The sequence below is a fragment of the Desmodus rotundus genome, chromosome 9 (assembly GCF_022682495.2).
Source record: "Desmodus rotundus isolate HL8 chromosome 9, HLdesRot8A.1, whole genome shotgun sequence".
NCBI classification, from domain to species: Eukaryota; Metazoa; Chordata; class Mammalia; order Chiroptera; family Phyllostomidae; genus Desmodus; species Desmodus rotundus.
Genome location: NC_071395.1, coordinates 46,736,851 through 46,757,605, shown reverse-complemented (window position 1 = coordinate 46,757,605; position 20,755 = coordinate 46,736,851). Strand labels below are relative to the sequence as shown.

Genomic DNA, 20,755 nt, shown 5'->3' with positions numbered 1-20,755 from the left:
CAATGTTCATAGCAGCACAATTTACAATAGCCAAGTACTGGAAGCAACCTAAGTGCCCATCAGCAAACGACTGGATCCAAATACTAGGGTATATTTACACAATGGAATTCTATGCAGCAGAGAGAAAGAAGGAGCTTATACCCTTTGCAAGAGCATGGATGAAAGTGGAGAGCATTATGCTAAGTGAAATAAGCCAGGTGGTGGCGACAAATACCATATGATCTCACCTTTAAGTGGAACATAAGCAATAGAAGAAAAAGGCAAACAAAATATAACCAGAGACATTGAAGTTAAGAATAATCTAACAATAGCCGGGGTGGGGGGGGGACAGTGGGAAGAGGGTATTACAGGAACTACTATAAAGGACACATGGACGAAACCAAGGGGGAGGGTGGAGGTGGGGGAGGGAGGTTGGTTCAGCTGGTGTGGGTTGGAGGGATGGCGAGAAAAGGCATACAACTGTAATTGAATAACAATAAAAATTTAAAAAAAAACATTCTATTTAGGATGCTTGTTATGCAGTGTTAACTGATACTATAATCAAAGCAAAGACTACTAAACGCAATTAAAATAATAATGTTTTTATATTTAGCATAAGTTCTGATATTTTGGACAATGTTCATGATTAGTTTGTTATTCAAGTTCATTACAGATAACTGTACTGACAGATGACTGTGTTGAGGTTCCCTTCTAGGGGTCTCCAAGGGTTTGGAAGCTCATGCACATTTGTGCAGAAAACCTGGTGATCCTGAATCACATGACTAGGCAGGAATTCAGCCTGTCTTGCGAGTCATTTTTTGATCAAAAGAAATGATTTCTGAGCATGAGAGAGACATACGATATATAATCTGGAACCTTTATTGTTCCTTTAGTGGTTAAGACAAAATTTAGAAAAGAAGAAATGTTTTGCTAAGAGTCATAGAGGAGTCATAATTATAGGCAGCACTGAAATTTTCAAACAGAGAAATAAATAGAATTCATTAAAGAGGTAAAATATACTAACCGACCACTTACCCCAATGCAGAAAGCCCCTTACACATGGGCATCAATCTTCCATGTGTACAGCAATACTCATGAGTACACAGCAGTGAAATTAGTGATTAGCAGTTTTGTGTCATTGAATTTCAGGTCATCTGTGGCACTCAGGAAATATTAGAGTAATCAGTTAAAACTTGGTGTCCATGTAGACATCACTGTAAGTATGTATGTGATGGTCGATTTCTGTCAGTGACTCCACTGGGCATTGGGACACTGAGCTGAGTAAGACAATAAAAGCAGGAGAGCAGCTATGAAGCAGACTGGCATGTTTGTAGTCTAAGAGCCTGACACTAAACTTTTGATTTCCAAGGATTCCACTTCAAAGATAACCATGTTGAAGAAACACGTGGCCAGCTCTCTGACACAGTTGCTAGCTAAGCACCCTGGCCCACTCCCTATGAAGGCCCCCTTACAGAAAGCCCTGGAGAACTTAGAGTAAAGCTTTGAAACTCTATCCATCTTGCCCTCGAACCTGAATAAACGCAGAGTCCACAGTAATGTCCTCTCTCTCTCTTTCTCTCTCTCTTTGTCTTCTTCCCCTTCTCACCCATGACCTCATGTGTGGACCTTAGGCACTCTGTGTACCCTTCAATCTCTGAGTAAGAAACCTATTGTTACCCAGGTTCTCTGATGGTTTGGCAGAGGAATGTCATGCTATCACAATAACTGACAGGCCTGATCCAGACACAATGTTGGCTAGTGTTGGTGTCACGAGAACTTAGGGCCTAGGTGACTGTGCCAGGCATTTAGAGTGAATACCTGCAATATCAATAGGCTGAGACTTAAGTGGAAGAGTGTTTAAAATCTACACTATTATGAAGAGTACTTAAGTTAGTGATGTAAAAATCAATGACAAACCCACAGTGAAAACTGCTTTCATATTTTCCTATACAATGAAATTAATATCCTTAGATGCCAAGTGTAGTTTTGTCCATTTGAGTAACACAACTCTGATTATACTTTCAGATCAACTAGGGAAAAATTTCTTGGCATGATATATATCATTTGAGAAGAAATTATTTTAGAGAAATCCAAGTTTTCCCATGAAAGATATGGAAATTTCCAAATATTTCTGATCCAAGGTTGAGAAAGACTTTCATAATGTTAATGGTCAAAGGGAAAACTCTCCACCTATTTTACAGAATCTTAGCAAGTTAGTTAATTAAATTGTTAGAGAACATGAATACAAGGAAATGGACATGCCAAGAAATAAAGAGAAGCAACCAGTTTATCCCACTGAGCAGTCACAGCTCTGGTTCCCAGACATTGAGCTTGCTTTCAAGGGCACATTTTGAGGCTTAGAACAATTGTCCCTCATTTACCTGCCATCCCCAAAACTCTTTTCAGAGCCCTCTTTATGTCTTTGTTCCTGAGACTGTAGATGAAGGGGTTCAGCATGGGTGTGACTATGGTGTACATCACTGAGGTGACTGCAATTGACTGTGAGCCGTGAGTACCAGCAGAGCTGAAGTTCACACCTAGGACTGCACCATAAAATAAGGACACCACTGAGAGGTGAGATGCACAGGTGGAAAATGCTTTATACTTCCCCTGAGCTGATGGGATTTCTCGTATGGAGGACAGGATCTTAGAGTAAGAGAAAAGGATCCCAGCCAAGGGACCACCAGCCAGCAGCCCAGTGGCCAAATACATAGCCATGTCATTAAGAAAGGTGTCGGAACAGGCAAGTTGGATCATCTGCTTAACTTCACAAAAAAAGTGGGGGATTTCCAAGTCTGCCCTGAAGGACAGTCGCAACAACATTAAACTGTGTAACAGGGAATTCAGGGAACTTATGATCCACGATACCAGCACCAGCAGTCCACAGAGCCAGGAGTTCATGATGACCCTGTAGTGCAGGGGGTGACAGATGGCCACAAATCGGTCATAGGCCATCACAGTCAGGAGGAAGTGGTCCCAACCTCCAAACAGTGTAAAAAAATACATCTGTGTGATGCAGCCTGCATAGGTGATGACCTTGCTCTGTGTCTGGATGTTCAACAGCATCTTTGGGATGGTGGTGGAGGTGAAACAGATATCAGCCAAGGACAGGTTGGAGAGGAGGAAGTACATGGGTGTGTGGAGGTGGGAGTCTGAGCTGACCGCCAGGATGATGAGCAGGTTTCCCAACACAGTGATCAGGTACATGCAGAGGAACAGCCCAAATAGGAGGGGCTGCAGTTCTGGTTTGTCTGAAAATCCCAGAAAAAGAAATTCTGAAATTGGGGTATTATTGCCTCGTACCATGTGGTGGAGATGACTAGTAGGAAAGAAAAAAGTCACATGATTAGTTTTATACAAATGGCAATCATGCTAGCATAGTTGAAAAGCTACAACCATATTTTGCAGTAAAGTAATCAATATCAATTTTGGTACACATCATAACCTTTAAGGCACCCCCCTGACATCTCTGATTAGGAATTTCTGTCTTCTCCAGACCTTTTCTCCCTGGTAGTCATGGGTTACACTGTTTTAATGAGAAATGCTTTCAGGTACTTGAGGAATAGTCATTGATATTCCACATATCTAGGGAAAGGGTATAGGATGCTGAGAGAAAAATCTTTAGAATATAATTATAGTGAAAGAATATACTATATATATTGTACACCATGTTAGATAGTGTCAGGGGAAATAAAAGAAAGTAGGGATAACAGAGTGGATGGGGGTGTTTTATTTTGTTTTAAAGTAGGCTTTCAGGTATCCCTGCAAATAAGGTGACACCTGAGTAGGGACCTCCAGGAAGACAGAGTGGGAGACACAAGGAAATTGAGGGGGGCGGGGTAAGAGTCATGCAAAGGCCTAAGGATGACACTTGTTTCAGACATTCAGGACTCAGAATCCAGCACAGGGAGTAGAAGGAGGAAGATCAGAGGGATGAGAGATGCTGTCAGAGAACGAGGAAGAGTCAGGTGGCCTCCCTGCTGCTGCTGAAACTCGAGACAGGATGATCCGTTGCTCACATGCAGTTTCCTGCACTTTATTAACTTTATTTCCAAAATCTTGAAAATAGTAAGAGATCCCCCTTTTATTTTCATGGGCTGGTTAATATTCTGGCTTCTGTTTGTTAAAGGACACATTTTGGAGTAAATGGGCTCAGGTCAAACTGCCCTACATCACACACACACACACACACACACACACACACGTGTGTACACTGTGACTTCTTGGGGCCATGTAATCACCAAGCTCTTCTCACCCTATCACAGGAATTGGAAGTGGAAGGATACAAGTCATGATGTCCACATCAGACTGTCTTACCCTATGTATGTGGAAATAGTATCCAAATTCCATTGGTTAAACCTCCTATGACATGTAAACATGGGGCTCCATTTTCATATGAACATTTTGAGTCCCTTACTTAAAGGAACTTAAAAAAATGGGTTAAAAAGCAGAGAGGAAAATGTGCACATCAAGTGGGAAATATCTAATCATTTAGGTGCTTGCCGAGTGGCTGAGATGAGGCAAAACTCCATGGTTCTGGCAGCATTCCAGCCCCAGTTCTATGCCCTTCACCCCTAGCATAACTGATAAAACAGCAAAAAGCCATTTATCAAAGAGAAAGGATATTTTACATTGTCAAGATGCCATACACATTGAACATTGCAATAGAAAAATGACCAAAGGAAACAAACACAATCAGCATCAGGAAATACAATGAAGATAGAAGACGTATTTGAGATGAAATGGAGACCCATTTCTAAATGATAATATATGCTAAGCTTTTGGAATTAGGTGACCAATTTCAATTTATCTACCACATATCAGCTGTTTGAACTTGCAGGGTATCTGAACCACTTTATTTCTTTAATTTAATTGTATTTTTTGGTACAGTCTACATGATTTTTATATGCTCCCTTATTTAAAAAGTGAGGTAACATTGGTTTATGACATTAACTGTCTCAGGTGCACAACATAAAAATTGTTAATGACCTCACCTGGTAGTGGGTGTTGCAGCATCCCTTCGCCTACTGTGGAGGACAGATAACCAGTACACTACATGAAAGGAGCTGGGTGTAGGCCCTTCCTGTTGGTGAGTGAGTGGTGACCACTGGGGTGAGATGAGCTGCTTATTTCCACCTACCTCTCCAGTGTCTCCACTGCTTGCCAACATATGGGACCCCAATTCCACAGCTATATTTCCATTCCTTGTCATCTCTGCCATCTAATGAGCTGGCACCCCTCTAGCCAAATGCTCACATGGACTCAGGGAGAATTTGCCAAAATTCCGTAGCTTCAAACATGAGGCTCAAGTCTCTGTGACCTTTCCACCAGTTTCCCCCTCATAGGGCCCTGCCCTCACCCACACTGATCTCCTAAACATTGAACCTGAGTCTCTGCTGCACCTGACACTACAGCCTAGAGTTCATGGCCTTGACCCACTAACTCTCCTCTGCTTGGAGTCTCTTCACTGGTCCCTTTGGAACTGTTCACCCCCTCTCCACTCTCCAAACTCCATCTCCCCTTTTAGAGAGACTGGACTGTCTCATTCATGATCCTTTTCTTTTACCTAACATTAGCACAGGACAAGGACATTTCCCACACCTGTAACTGAGGTGTTAGAGCACCAGTGGTGTGATTTTTATTTATTTCCATGTCTTTGTTACTTGCTAGAGAGTGAGTGCCTGAAGCATGAAGCATGTTACTCGAATCCCTTCTCCCCCACCAGACTTAGTGGAGTGTAGCTGAGTAAATATGTATTCTGTGCTGGAATGAATGAGAGTGGAATTACATGCTCTGTAATAACCTAGGTGAGGAGGACATGCTGGAGGAATATTTCTCGATCAGCATAAACTAAGGTGTGAGACTATGGTTCACAAGAATGAATTAAAATAGGTAGGTTCAGCTGGGGTGGGGTGGAGGGATGGGGAGAAAATGCAGACAACTGTAATTGAATAACAATAAAGATTTTTAAAAAGTAGAAAATCAATCATATAAGTTATTCATATTCTTTAAAAAAATTGAATGAAGAGAATGCAAAAGAAAATATTAGAGTGTGTCATAGTGAGGGTACACACATAATTGTTCCGTGATTCCCTTTGTACATGTACGCGTTTTTATGAGTGTTTGTGTGTGTGTGGGGAGGTTCTGGACCTGTGTGCAAAAATGCTGGATCACAGTGTAAAAGGCATGTTTTAGGACCAGTCAAAAGAATCTGGAATTCAATGCATAAATGCAAGTACATTTTAAAGGCCAGTTCCTGTTAATGAGGGAAAGCAATAAGAGTGAAGAGCCCAGCAGAGAGCCAGGTGCAGAAAGAAGAGTCAGTCAGCGTGGGTGCTGAAGTCACCTTGGACTCATGGGACCACACACTGACTGGACCTTTAGTGCTCCCTGACCTCTGATCCAATTGTCATTCCTGTACCTCTTCCATGGTTATTACATCATCCTTGTGTTTATATGGCCCAGCAGTGGATGAGGCTGGCCCTTCTCTCATTATCTTGTGGCATGTTTCCTCTGCTGTTCTTGGCTTTGAGTTTTGATCTCTTTTGTGATACATCCAATAGGTACACACTAGTCGTGATTTCTGTACCTTGCCAACATGTAAAGTCCCCCATGAACAAATTTTATATACCCTGCTTATGTGACAATTATTGATCTCTTTCCTTCACATACTTCTCCCTGAGGATATGATGTCATAGCACACTTACCCTTCACGGTCCGGGGCCTCCTTTGTATAATGTGAGATCAAATGAGCAGGGCGTTCATAGATTTAACATTTTTTCTATGTAAGAGCACATATTTACCATATCCTGTATTGTGGTATTGTAAATATGTGCTTTTACATAGAAAAAAATGTTAAAGTATGGAATATTCACAATATTAAAAAAGGAAGGATTCTAATAATGGTATTAATAAAATGGAATGAAATTGTACAAATAATTCCAAAAGACAAAGCTATAAAATAATTTAATCACATCAAATGATTATTAATTGAATGTAAAATAATTTCTTTGTCAAGGTTAAAGAAGATGGAGAATTTTCATTTAAAAAGGGGAAGAGACACAATATGACAGAATGACCACAGAAAATTAATAAATTTTCACACATTTCCCTAAGTCATTTATACCTACATAAAGGAATCCTATGCCAATTAGCAATGTTTTCAGGAAAAAATAGTCTAATATATGAAACTATTACATATTCGTTAGTCTACCTAGCAAGCAGATATGGTAATCTCTTAGCTCTGAGCTAGCCTGGTTAGTCTCTCAGGTTACCGCATGTAGAAATTCTAGGATCCATTCTCTTTAGATCTTCTCTGCACCATCTGCTGAACTCTGAGACTCATGTGGATGGAGTCTCTGAAAGGAAGGGCTCTTTGTAGAAGTTCGAATTCCTCCCTGGATGGCTAATGTTGGAGACTGAAGCTCTGTCCTCAGACAAAAGAGCAAGAGGGAGTCAAACATTGGTCTCTGGACCAGAGTTAGGTCTCCTGAAGAAACAAGTATATTCTGTCCAGCCTAAGGTGCCAATTTTGAGAGTCGGCTGCAGAGGAGATATTTACTTCTCCCTTCATCTGCTCATTAGATACTGTCCCCCGTTACTCCCTCCTCTCAGCACCTCATTTCCCTTTGGGACACTTCAGTGTGGACTGAATGGAAAATTTCCCTGCTGACTCTGTTTCTAAGGGACTAGATTTGAAGTCAAGGGAATCCTGTCATCTCCCAGCACCTTACCCAACTTTGAGTTAAAGTTTCTTCAAAGTCTAAGACTGAGGACACTGCCTTGACTAGGACCCTTGTGACTTCAATTCACAGACTTGTGGTGGGGCACAGCCTGTGATACCTCCATGCAATTGCTATTCCTCTCTCTAACAAGGAAGACAGCTGTGTAGCTTTGATGTAAAGTTTTGGTCACTACAGTCCTTGACTTCATTTGTCAATAGGTACTTAGATCAGAAGGGCTGCCATTTAGTCTCTCATTGGAAAACCTTTGTTAATTATGAGATGTATTAATATAATTTTATGGTATATAATCTGAATTTAGTACCTATTGTTAACATGGCTTAATTTAATTTTTATAAAACTTTCTTCTGTGAGGTGAAACAATTATGGACTCCACTCCCCATTGCTGAAATGGGGCTGGAAGGAGTTCAGTGGTCTGCCAAAAGTATAACCAGAGTAAGGAATTGCGGATGATTGGAATGTCAGGCTGCTTCCAGTTCTCACTCATTGCAGTGGTTCCCAGCCAGGGATGGTTTTCCCCTCCAGTTATGGGGCAATGTCTGAAAGGAGGCTGCTAAGTACCTACAATACCCACTGCAAATAATTATGTCACATTTAGAAGGTAAAATAACCTAGTCGAGACCAGCACTTCTCCAACTCCAAAGCACATATTATTGACTGAAAAATAGTATTGTTGGGTCTGGGGAAGATGGCGGCAACATAGGTGGGAGCGGAATCCACTTCCCCTCAGCGCCAGGGAAATACCTAGCTGATCTGAGGAGCAGAGCGAACAGCCAACAGTACTCCAGCATATACGAAGATTAGAGACCAAAGATAGAGGACATTGAAAGATCTGACGGTAAGAAGAGTGCTCAAGGACAATAAGGTCCCCGGGACCTGGGAACGCGCGGTACAAGGGCGGCAGAAGCGCCAGCCCTGGCGCAGGGGCAGCTAGAGGAGTCCTGAGAGAGGGCCAGGCTGCGCTGTGAGCAGCCAGGTGCTTGATTGGACCAGGGGAGCTTGAAAAGGAGGAATTTCTCAAAAAGAAAAAGAAAATAGAGACACTCAGGGGCTAGTTAGAGAACTCTTGGTAGTAACCGGGGCCACTGGCGCCCCTCCCCCCTCCGTCCCTGGACTGCGAGCGGGGGGATAAACAGCACCGGAGTGACGGCACTCACCTGAGGTCCTGTCGCGCACGCGCGCGCAGATTAGCGAACAGGGCCCCTACATGAAACCCCGGAGGGTCGCCCACACCTGAAACCTCCGAGATCATTTGGAGCTGAGGCTAGCTGCTCCACCCACAGGCCCAAAACCTCAGAACCGAGTGTCGTGTGATTCAGTCCCAGGGCGGCCCCACCCGCTCGAGAGACTCAAGCCCACGGCAGCTGGATCGGGCCCCCAAGCATAGAACCTCAGGCGAGGCGGGTTGCATGCTCACCAAGCACAGGGCCGGCTGGGTGCGCGTTTTCCAAACACAAAGCTGCTGGCGAGTGTCCTAACTCCAAGGCAGCAGAACCTGCCGCCTGCGCGCAAGCGTCCCAAGCCCGGGCAGCTCGATTGGTCGGCCGGCGGTGCGCTCAGGGCACAAAATACGTCACAAACCCAAAGTGGCTGGATTCCCCTGCTGCGCGAGCTTACCAAGCCAAAGTGGCTGGAGCCGCTGCTTGCGTGTCCCAAGAACAAAGCTGCTGGAGTGGCTGATCAACGGCCTGATTGACTGCCAGGGACCACACCTACAAAACAGCGAAGAGTGTGACCCAGAAAGGGAGAAAAGTGAAACCAATCATTCCAACCACCCCCTCCCGTTGCATAGACAGGACACCAGCAGATATAACCTGACCGGTTTAAAGCCAACAGAAGATTTTTTTTCTCCTTTTTTTAATCTTTTTTCTTTTTTTCCCTTTCCCCCTGAATTCCTTCTTCCTCTCTCCTTTTTTTCTTTTTTTTCATTCCTTCTTCCTCCCATCATTTACCATTTTTATGTCTTCTTCCTGCCTTCTTTTATCTATTTCTATGTTTTAATTTTTGTTAAAATTCCTTCTTATCTTGCCTACAATCTTTCTTTATTCCTTCTTCCCTCCTTCCTTCCTTTCCTCCTTTCCTAGTTCCTTTTTCCCTCCTTCCCATCTTTGTTTTGGTTTTTTTTTGTGGGTTTTTTTTGTGTTTTTGTGTGTGTGTGTGTTTTTTTTGTGTTTTTGTTTTTCTTTTTTTTTTTTCTTTCTCCCCCCCTTTCTCTTTTTCCCACAGGTGAGACAACAAAACCTGGAGGGCTGAAAAGACTAGAGTTAGACCGTGTTAAACACATAAACGTCAACTCAAGACCAGTAAGCACAGGAGAGTAAGGAGACAGCACCACCAAATCCCATTGGCATTCTACCATAGAAGTTCATATCATAAATCCAGGGAGTCAGAACAAAGCAATTTAAGAAGCAGAGGCCAACAAGAAGAGCCTCACAAACAATGGGAAGACAAAGAAACAATTTCCAAATGAAAGGAAAGGAGGAAGTCTCAGAAAGAATACTAACCGAAAAAGAGGCAAGTCAACTATCAGATACTGAGTTCAAAGCAATGGTCATCAGGAAGCTCACTGAGCTCTCTGAGCTCAAAGAGAACTACCAGAAACTACAAGGAAACTACAATGAACTCACTGCAAACTATATAAACATGAAAAAGGAAATAGAAAATATCAACAAGAGCCAAGAGGAAATGAAGAATACAATTTCTGAATTGAAGAACACAGTAGAAGGAATGAAAAGCAGACTTGATGAAGCAGAGGATCAAATCAGCGAGCTGGAGGATAAAGTAGAAAAAAACACCCAGAAGGAGCAAGAAAAGGTAAAGAGGCTCAGAAAGAATGAAGAGGCAATAAGGGAAATGCAGGACAACATGAAATGTAACAATATCCGTATAATAGGAATACCAGAAGGAGAAGAAGAAGAGCAAGGGATAGAAAACCTGTTTGAAAAAGTAATGATGGAAAATTTCCCTAATCTGAGGAGAGAAAAAATCACTCAAATCCAGGAATCACAGAGAGTCCCAAGCAAGAGGAACCCAAAGAGACCCACTGCAAGACACATCATAATTAAAATGGCAAATTTCCAGGACAAAGAGAGGATCTTAAAGGCAGCAAGGGAGAAAAAGGAAGTAACATACAAGGGAGCCCCAATAAGGTTAGCAACTGACTTCTCAATGGAAACGCTCCAAGCCAGAAGAGAATGGCCAAAAATATTCCAAGTAATGAGAACCAGAGGCCTGCAACCAAGACTACTTTACCCAGCAAGGCTCTCAATCAAGATAGAAGGCCAAATAAAGAGTTTCCCAGACAAAAGAAGTCTAAAAGAATACAGCTCCACCAAACCAGTTCTGCAAGAGATGCTAAAGGGACTGCTTTAAGGAAAGGAAGGAAAAGAGAAAGACAGAGGAACACAGGTAGGAAATAATGGCAATGAATAACTACCTATCGATAATAACCTTAAACGTAAATGGATTAAATGCTCCAATCAAAGGACATAGAACAGCTGAATGGATAAGAAAACATGACCCACACATATGCTGCCTACAAGAAACCCATCTCAGGACAAAAGACTTACACAGACTGAAAGTGAAGGGCTGTAAACAAATTTTCCAAGCAAACGGACAGGAAAAAAAAAGCAGGGGTAGCAATACTCATATCAGACAAAATAGACTTCCAAAGAAGGGCCATAAAGAGAGATCCAGAAGGTCACTTCATAATACTCAAAGGAAGAATCCACCAAGAAGACATAAACATTATAAATATATATGCACCCAACATAGGAGCACCCAAATACATAAAGAAAATCTTGGAGGACTTCAAGAAAGATATTGACAGCAACACAATTGTAGTAGGGGATTTTAATTCCCCACTATCAAAAATGGACAGGTCTTCCAAACAAAAGATCAACAAAGATATTGTGTCACTTAACAATACCCTAGAGGAAATGGACTTAACTGATATATACAGAGCTTTTCATCCCAAAGAAGCAAAACACACATTCTTTTCAAGTGTCCATGGAACTTTTTCAAAGATAGACCACATGATAGGACACAAAGCAACCCTCAACAAATTCAAGAAAATTGAAATCATATCAAGCATCTTCTCTGACCACAAGGGTCTGAAACTAGAAACCAACCCCAAGGGTAAAAACCCAAAACACTCAAAAACATGGAGACTGAATAGCATGCTATTAAACAATGAATGGGTCAAGAACGAGATTAGGGAAGAAATCAAAAACTTCCTGGAAACAAATGAAAACGAATTCACAACAACGCAAAACCTATGGGACACAGCAAAGGCAGTCCTGAGAGGGAAGTTCATAGCAATACAGGCCTACCTTAAGAAGTTAGAAACAGTTCAAACAAACAACCTAACCCTATGCCTACAAGAACTGGAGGAACAACAACAAAGAGAGCCCAGAGCAAGCAGAAGGAAGGAAATAACCAAGATCAGAGCAGAACTAAATGACATAGAGACTAAAAGCACAATTGTAAGGATCAATGAATCCAGAAGCTGGTTCTTTGAAAAGATAAACAAAATCGACAAGCCTTTAAGTAGGCTTACCAAGAAGAATAGAGAGAGGATCCAAATAAACAGAATTAGAAATGAAAGTGGAGAGATTACAACTGATAACACAGAAATACAAAGGATCGTAAGAAATTACTATGAAGACCTGTATGCTAAGAAATTTGAAAACCTAGATGAAATGGACACATTTCTAGAAAAATATAATCTTCCAAAACTGACTGAAGAAGAAGCAGAAAACCTGAACAGACCAATATCAGCAAAGGAAATTGAAGCAGTCATCAAGAAACTCCCATCACACAAAAGCCCTGGACCAGATGGTTTCACAGGAGATTTCTACAAAGCATTTAAGGAAGAACTAACCCCTATTCTTCACAGACTATTCGAAAAAATCCAAACTGATGGAAGACTCCCAAACTCTTGTTATGAAGCCAACATCATCCTAATCCAAAAACCAGATAAAGACACAACGAAGAAAGAAAACTTCAGGCCAATATCGCTGATGAACATAGATGCTAAAATTCTCAACAAAATATTAGCAAACCGCATCCAGCAATATATTAAAAAGATCATCCACCATGACCAAGTGGGATTCATCCCAGGGATGCAAGGATGGTACAATATTCGCAAATCAATAAACATAATACATCACATCAACAACAGCAAAGGCAAAAATCACATGATCATATCAATAGATGCAGAAAAAGCATTTGATAAGATACAGCACCCATTTCTGATAAAAACACTCAGCAAAGTGGGAATAAAGGGAGCAGTCCTCAACATAATAAAGGCCATATATGAGAGACCTACAGCCAACATCACACTCAATGGACAAAAACTTAGAGCTTTCCCACTAAGATCAGGAACTAGACAAGGATGCCCTCTCTCACCACTCCTATTCAACATAGTATTGGAAGTCCTAGCCACAGCAATCAGACAAGAAAAAGAAATAAAAGGCATCCAAATTGGAAAGGAGGAATTGAAACTGTCACTGTTTGCAGACGACATGATAGTGTACATGGAAAACCCTATAGACTCCACTCAAAAACTCCTCGACCTAATAACTGAATTTGGCAAAATAGCTGGATACAGAGTCAATACCCAGAAATCAAAGGCATTCCTGTACACCAACAACGAAACTGCAGAAACACAAATGAGGAAAAACATCCCATTCGATATAGCAACAAGAAAAATAAAGAACCTAGGAATAAACCTAACCAAGGAGGTAAAAGACCTGTACTCAGAAAACTACACAACACTGAAGAAAGAAATTAAGGAAGATACAAACAAATGGAAGCATGTACCATGTTCATGGATTGGAAGAATTAACATCATCAAAATGGCCATACTACCCAAAGCAATTTGTAGATTCAATGCAATCCCTATTAGAGTACCCATGCCATATTTCACAGATATAGAACAAACATTGCAGAAATTCATATGGAACCATAAACGACCTCGAATAGCAGCAGCAATTTTGAGAAAGAAGAACAAAGCAGGAGGGATCACAATACCTGATATCAAATTGTATTACAAGGCCACTGTAATCAAAACAGCCTGGTACTGGCATAAAAATAGGCACATAGACCAATGGAACAGAATAGAGAGCCCAGAAATAAACTCAAACCTATACGATCAATTAATATTTGACAAAGGAGGCAGGAGCATAAAATGGAGCAAAAACAGTCTCTTCAACAGATGGTGTTGGGAGATCTGGACAGCTACGTGCAAAAAAATGAAACTTGATCACCAACTTACGCCATACACGAAAATAAACTCAAGATGGATAAAAGACTAAATATAAGTCGTAACACCATAAATGTCCTTGAGGAAAACATTGGCAGGAAAATCTCAGACATTCCACGCAGCAACATCCTCACAGACACATCCCCTAAAGCAAGGGACATAAAGGAAAGAATAAACAAATGGGACCTCATCAAAATAAAAAGCTTCTGCAGGGCTAAAGAAAACAGCACCAAATTACAAAGAGAACCAACAATATGGGAAAACATATTTGCCAATGATACCTCAGACAAGGGCCTGATCTCCAAAATATATAAAGAACTCACACGACTCCACTCCAGGAAGACAAACAACCCAATTAAAAAATGGGCAAAGGACTTGAACAGACACTTCTCCAAGGAAGACATACAGAGGGCCCAGAGACATATGAAAAGATGCTCAGCATCACTAGCCATCAGAGAGATGCAAATTAAAACCACAATGAGGTATCATCTCACACCAGTCAGAATGGCCAACATAAACAAATCCACAAACAAATGTTGGAGAGGATGTGGAGAAAAGGGAACTCTCGTGCACTGTTGGTGGGAATGCAGACTGGTGAGGCCACTGTGGAAAACAGTATGGAATTTCCTCAGAAAACTAAAAATGGAACTGCCCTTTGACCCAGCAATTCCGCTGCTGGGATTATACCCTAAGAACACTGAAACACCAATCCAAAAGAATCTGTGCACCCCAATGTTCATAGCAGCACAATTTACAATAGCCAAGTACTGGAAGCAACCTAAGTGCCCATCAGCAAACGAGTGGATCCAAAAACTATGGTATATTTACACAATGGAATTCTATGCAGCAGAGAGAAAGAAGGAGCTTATACCCTTTGCAACAACATGGATGAAACTGGAGAGCATTATGCTAAGTGAAATAAGCCAGGAAGTGAGGGACAAATACCATATGATCTCACCTTTAACTGGAACATAAGCAATAGAAGGAAAAAGCAAACAAAATATAACCAGAGTCACTGAAGTTAAGGACAATGTAACAATAGCCAGGGCGGTGGTGGGGGGTGGGGGCGGGGACAGTGGGTAGAGGGGACTACAGGAACTACTATAAAGGACACATGGACCAAACCAAGGGGGAGGGTGGAGAGGGGGGAGGGAGGTGGGTTCAGCTGGGGTGGGGTGGAGGGATGGGGAGAAAAGGCATACAACTGTAATTGAATAACAATAAAAAAAAAAACATGGAAAAAAATAGTATTGTTTGGGTATTTCATCATATAAAGAGGATTTATTCAACAAAAAGAAAGTGCACAATCCATAATTTCTGTATACCTCTTTTAATTCAGCAATATTTACATTTTAAATATATTCAGTTTATTTCATTCATTCTTTAAATAGATTATGGTGGATGGATTGGGAGAAAGTGCAGACAACTGTCATTGAATAACAATAATAAAATTTTTAAAAACTTTAAAAATTGATTATTTAAAATATGAAACTTTGGAAAACTAATAAATGAATTTAGTACCTCTGTGGGATACAAAATCAATTTACATAAATCTGTAGCGTCTAATAAGAAAGTGTCAGAGAGGGAAATTAAGAAAACAATCCCATTTATAATTGCATCAAAAAGAATAAAACTGGGAGTGAACATAACCACAGAAGTGAAAAACCTGTACATTAAAAACTATAAGATACTGCTAAATGTTACTGAAGAAGACACAAGCAAATGGAAAAATATACTGTGCTCACTGCTTGGAAGAATTAATATTGTTAAAATGCCCATACCCCAGCTCAAAATAGCATCACTTGTGCTAAAATCCCATGATAGCCAAACCAAGATTTAATACTGGATCTAATGGCTATTTCAGCTACTTACATGAACCAATTCTAATCAACCAGGTTATGATTTTCTAGTCAAGCACCAGAAAGGTAATCTGTCACATGGGCTTTCTCCATCCCTGTAGAATGAAAAAGGAATCTGCATGATAAAAACTCTTCAAATATAAAGATAAGTGAGATTCCATTTGTTTATTCTTTCCTTTATGTCCCTTGCTCTAGGGGACATAGCAGTGAAAATATTGCTGCATGGAATATCTGAGATTTTCCTGCCTATGTAGGACTTCCTCTAGGACTTTAATGGTGTCACGACTTATATTTAAATCTTTTATCCACCTCGAATTTCTTTTTGTGTATGGTGTAAGTTGATGCTCTAGTTTCATTTTTTTGCACGTAGCTGTCCAGATCTCCCAATACCATTTGTTGAAGAGGCTATTTGTACTCCATTTTATGCTGCTGCCCCCTTGTCGAATATTAATTGACTGTAGAGACTTGGGTTTATTTCTGGGCTCTCTGTTCTGTTCCATTGGTCTATGTGTCTGTTCTTATGCCAGTACCAGGCTGTTTTGATTACAGTGGCCTTGTAATAAAGACAAATACCATGTGATCTCACCTTTAACAGGAACCTAATCAACAAAAGGAACAAGCAAGCAAAATATAACAAAAGACACTGAAACTGAGAACAGGCTGATAGTGACCAGAAGGGAGAGGGGAGGGGATTGTAGGGGAAAAGGGTGAAGGGTTTGCAGGAACAATTATAAAGGACACATGGCCAACAACAAGGGGAGGTGGAAACGGGGGGGGGGAGGTGGGGAGCGCTGCAATGGTGGGGAGAGGTGGGGGGAGGGAAAGGCAGAAAACTGTACTTGAACAACAATAAAAATGTTTAATAAATAAATAAAAATAGGTTAAAAATAAGAGCTATAAGCCCTATAGAACACAATATTTAAAACACCCTCTTGTTCCTGTCCCCCATAGAAAAGATGTCAAAGGCCCCAAGGAATCCTTTCTTTCTGTTAATAGCTCCCTTCCCCCACTCCTCTTTCTATATAAACATTGCATTTTGAACAGCCCCTCAGAGCTCCCTCTTATTTGGCATGTGAGATGCTACCTGATTGATGCTACTTAATAAAGCCAAGTAGACCTTCACATTTACTAGTTTGAATTTTTTAAACATAATGAAAACAATGTACAGATTCAGGGAAATCTCTATCAAAATTCCAGTGGCATTTTTCACAGAAATAGAACAAACAATCCTTAAATTTGTATGGAACCACAAAACACCATGAACATCCAAAGCAATCTTGAGAAAGCAAAACAAAGTTTGAGGTATCACATTCACAAATTTCAAATTATATTACAAAGCTGTAGTAATTAAAGCAGTATGGTACTGGCATAAAAATAGACTCCTGGAACAATGAAACAGAATAGAGAGCCCAGAAATAAACCCATACAATAAGGTCATTAATTTTGGAAAGGCGTCAACAATATACAATGGGGAAAAGGATAGTGTTTCCAATAAATGATAATTAAAAAATAAGACAGAAACATGCTAAAAAACTGAATCTTGGCCACTAATGTAGGCGTTCAGAACAAATAACCACAGGTGTGTGTGCAAAATATTTTTAGCTGAAGACAATGGAGACCTTAGAAGCCAAATTCAAACTTTCATGTCTCTGTTAAAAAATGTAAATTTGTTCACGATACATCACAAAAACAAAATGAAAGACAGAAATCACATGGTTCTATCAATAGATGCAGAAAGAGTATTTAATAAAATCCAGTACCCATTTATGACAAAACCACTCGGGAAATGGGAACAGAGGGAGCATAACTAAATATAAAAAAAAAGTCATACATGAAAAACCTCCTGTCAACATCATACTCAATGGACAGAACCTACAAGTGTTTCCTTAAAATCGGGAACAAGACAAGGGTGTCTGCTTTCATCACCCTTATTCAACATAGTACTGCAAGTCTTAGGCACAGTGATCAGAGGAGGGGAAGTGTGGAGAACTGTTCCAAGCATGGGAAATGTGACTCAGCCCCCACTCGGAAAAGCCAGTCAGGAGCGAAGTTGGCAGGCAGGACTCACATCCATGGGTAGGTTCTCCAGTGGGAAATCAGGCCTGCATTGTATCTTGACTGCTATGAGACTTGTTCTTGCTAAAACTCCCTCATCCTGAGGCAGCAAATGTTTACTGAGTATCTTTATCTTCCCAAAATCTGAGCTAGACCTTCCAGGCATGGAACATAGCCGGTTTCGACCATTTCTCCATTTACATTGCAAATATCCTTCTTTGTGTATTTAGTGACATCCTCTCCTTTGTTGTCTGTAAAAGATAACCACCCAAAACAAACCTATGCATAATAAATGAGGACCATCTTTGATGTAAGGGGCCTAGAAAAGCAATAAAAGCCTGCCAAGGCAAGGGTCGGGTGCTCTCCTCTTGACAGAGTGGCCACGCTGCCCCTTTTCCTCCACAGGATTTCTGTAGTCTGTGTGTATTTGTATATTGCAAGCACAACACTGGATCCTGTGGGCTGGGATCTGCATCAGGGAAGAAATAAAAGTCATCCAAATTGGAAAGGAAGAAGTAAAACTGTCATTCACAAATGTCACCATAATGTACATAGAAAACTCTCTAGGCTCCACGAGATAACTACTTGACCCAATAAGTGAATTTGGCAAAGTAGCAGGACACAAAGCCAATATTCAGAAATTGATGGCATTTTTGTACACCAACAATGAAATATTAGGAGGAGGAACAAAGTAAAACACATGACCTTATTATAGCAACAACAAAATAAAAAGTACCTAGGAATAAATTTAACCAAGGAGGTAAAAGACTTGTACTTGGAAAACTATAGCACACTGAAGAAAGAAATTGAGCAAGATACAAATAAGTGGAAGCATATACTGTGTTCATGGATTGGAAGAATTAACATCACTAAAATATCCATACTACACAAAGCAATCTATAGATTCAATGCAATTCTTACTAAAATACCAATGGCATATTTCACAGACTAGAACAAATATTCCAAAAATATATATGGAACCAAAAAAGAAAAAAGACTACAAATAGCCTCAGCTACCTTGAAAAGAAGAACAAAGTTGGAGGAATCACAATACCTAATATAAAACTATACTATAAGTCCATTGTAATCAAAACAGTCTGGTACTGGCATAAGAGCAGACATATAGATCAATGGAACAGAATGGAGATCCCAGAAATACAACCATGGCTTTATGGTCAATTAATATTTGGTAAAGGGAGCACAAATCTACAATGGTGTAAAGATAGTCTCTTCAGTAAATGGTGCTGGGAGAACTGGACTGGTACATGCAAAAAAAAATGAAACTAGATCATCAACTTATACCATACACAAGAGAAAACTCAAAATAAGTTAAAAACTTAAATGTCAGTTGGGATACCATAAAAATCCTAGCGGAAAACATAGGCAGCAAAATTAAAGATATCTCATGTAACAATATTTTTACTGATATATCAGCCAGGGCAATGGAGATAGAGGAAAAATAAACAAATAGGACTACATTAAATTAAAAACCTTCTGCACAGCTAAAGAAGTCACCATCAGAATGAAAGGGGAACTGACTGGATGGGAGAAGATACTTGACAATGATACATTAGACAAGTTTTTTTGATTTTGTATCTATATTTATTGATTATGCTATTACAGCTGTCCTATTTTTTCTCCCCTTTAACCCATACATACACTAGCATTTCCCCCCTCTTAGTTCATGTCCATGTGTTGTACATATAAGTTTTTTGGCTTTTCTATTTCCTATACTCTTCTTAACCTCCCCCTGTCTATTTTATGCCTACCAATTATGCTTCTTATTCCCTGTACATTTTACACCATTCTCCCCCTCCCTACTGATAACCCTCCATGTGAACACATCTCCATTTCTGTGATTCTGTTCCTGCTCTACTTGTTTGCTTTAATCTCCAAAATATGTAAGAACTCATATGACTCAACACCAGGAAAACAAACAATCCAATTAAAAAATAAGCAAATGACTTGAATAGATATTTCCAAGGAGAACATAGAGATGTCCCATAGACATGTGAAGAAAGGCTGAAATTCACTAGCTATCAGAGAGATGCAAATTAAAACCACAATGAGTTATCATCTCACACTTGCCCAAATGGTCATCATTAATAAATCAGTAAATGGGGACTTTTGGAAGATGGTGGTGAGATAGGTGGGAGGGAGTCCACTTCCCCTCAACACCAGTGAAATACCTAGCAGATCTGAGGAGCAGAGTGAATAGCCAACAGTATCCCAGCATATATGAAGACCAGAGACCAAAGATAGAGGACATTGAAAGATCAGACGGTGAGACAAGAAAACCTGGAGTACTGAAAAGACCAGAGTTAGACCGTGTTACACCCATAAACATCAGCTCAAGACCAGTGAGCACAGGAGATTAAGGAGACAGCACCACTGAATACCATTGACATTCTACCATAGAAATTCATACCATAAACCCAGGGAGTCAGAATAGATCAATTTAAGAAGCAGACGCTAACAAGAAGAGTCTCACAAACAATGGGAAGACAAAGAAACAATTCCCAAATGAAAGGAAAGGAGGAAGCCTCAGAAACAATGCTAACTGAAAAAGAGGCAAGTCAACTATCAGATACCGAGTTCAAAGCAATGGTCATCAGGAAGCTCACTGAGCTCTCTGAGCTCAAAGAGAACTACCAGAAACTACAAGGAAACTACAATGAACTCACTGCAAACTATATCAACATGAAAAAGGAAATAGAAACTATCAACAAGAGCCAAGAGGAAATGAAGAATACAATTTCTGAACTGAAGAACACAGTAGAAGGAATGAAAAGCAGAGTTGATGAAGCAGAGGATCGGATCAACGAGCTGGAGGACAAAGTAGAAAAAAACACCCA

At 40.4% G+C, this 20,755-nt stretch overlaps 1 protein-coding gene across 3 annotated transcripts; it reads right to left on the bottom strand.

Annotated features, from left to right (window-relative positions):
* Positions 1–591: 591 nt before the first annotated feature.
* On the bottom strand, positions 592–7,509 carry LOC112305060 (olfactory receptor 7A17). Of its 3 annotated transcripts, none has more exons than XM_045195740.3 (2): positions 7,193–7,509; positions 592–3,298 (listed from the first exon to the last, which is right to left on the bottom strand). In XM_045195740.3, the coding sequence occupies exon 2, from the start codon at positions 3,283–3,285 to the stop codon at positions 2,353–2,355; it is 933 nt and encodes a 310-aa protein (XP_045051675.1). In that variant the 5' UTR covers positions 3,286–3,298; positions 7,193–7,509; the 3' UTR covers positions 592–2,352. The 3 variants fall into 3 exon arrangements, with proteins under 3 accessions (XP_045051675.1, XP_045051674.1, XP_053768090.1); XM_045195739.3 differs by having other exon boundaries at positions 7,254–7,509; XM_053912115.2 differs by having other exon boundaries at positions 7,110–7,199.
* Positions 7,510–20,755: the final 13,246 nt, after the last annotated feature.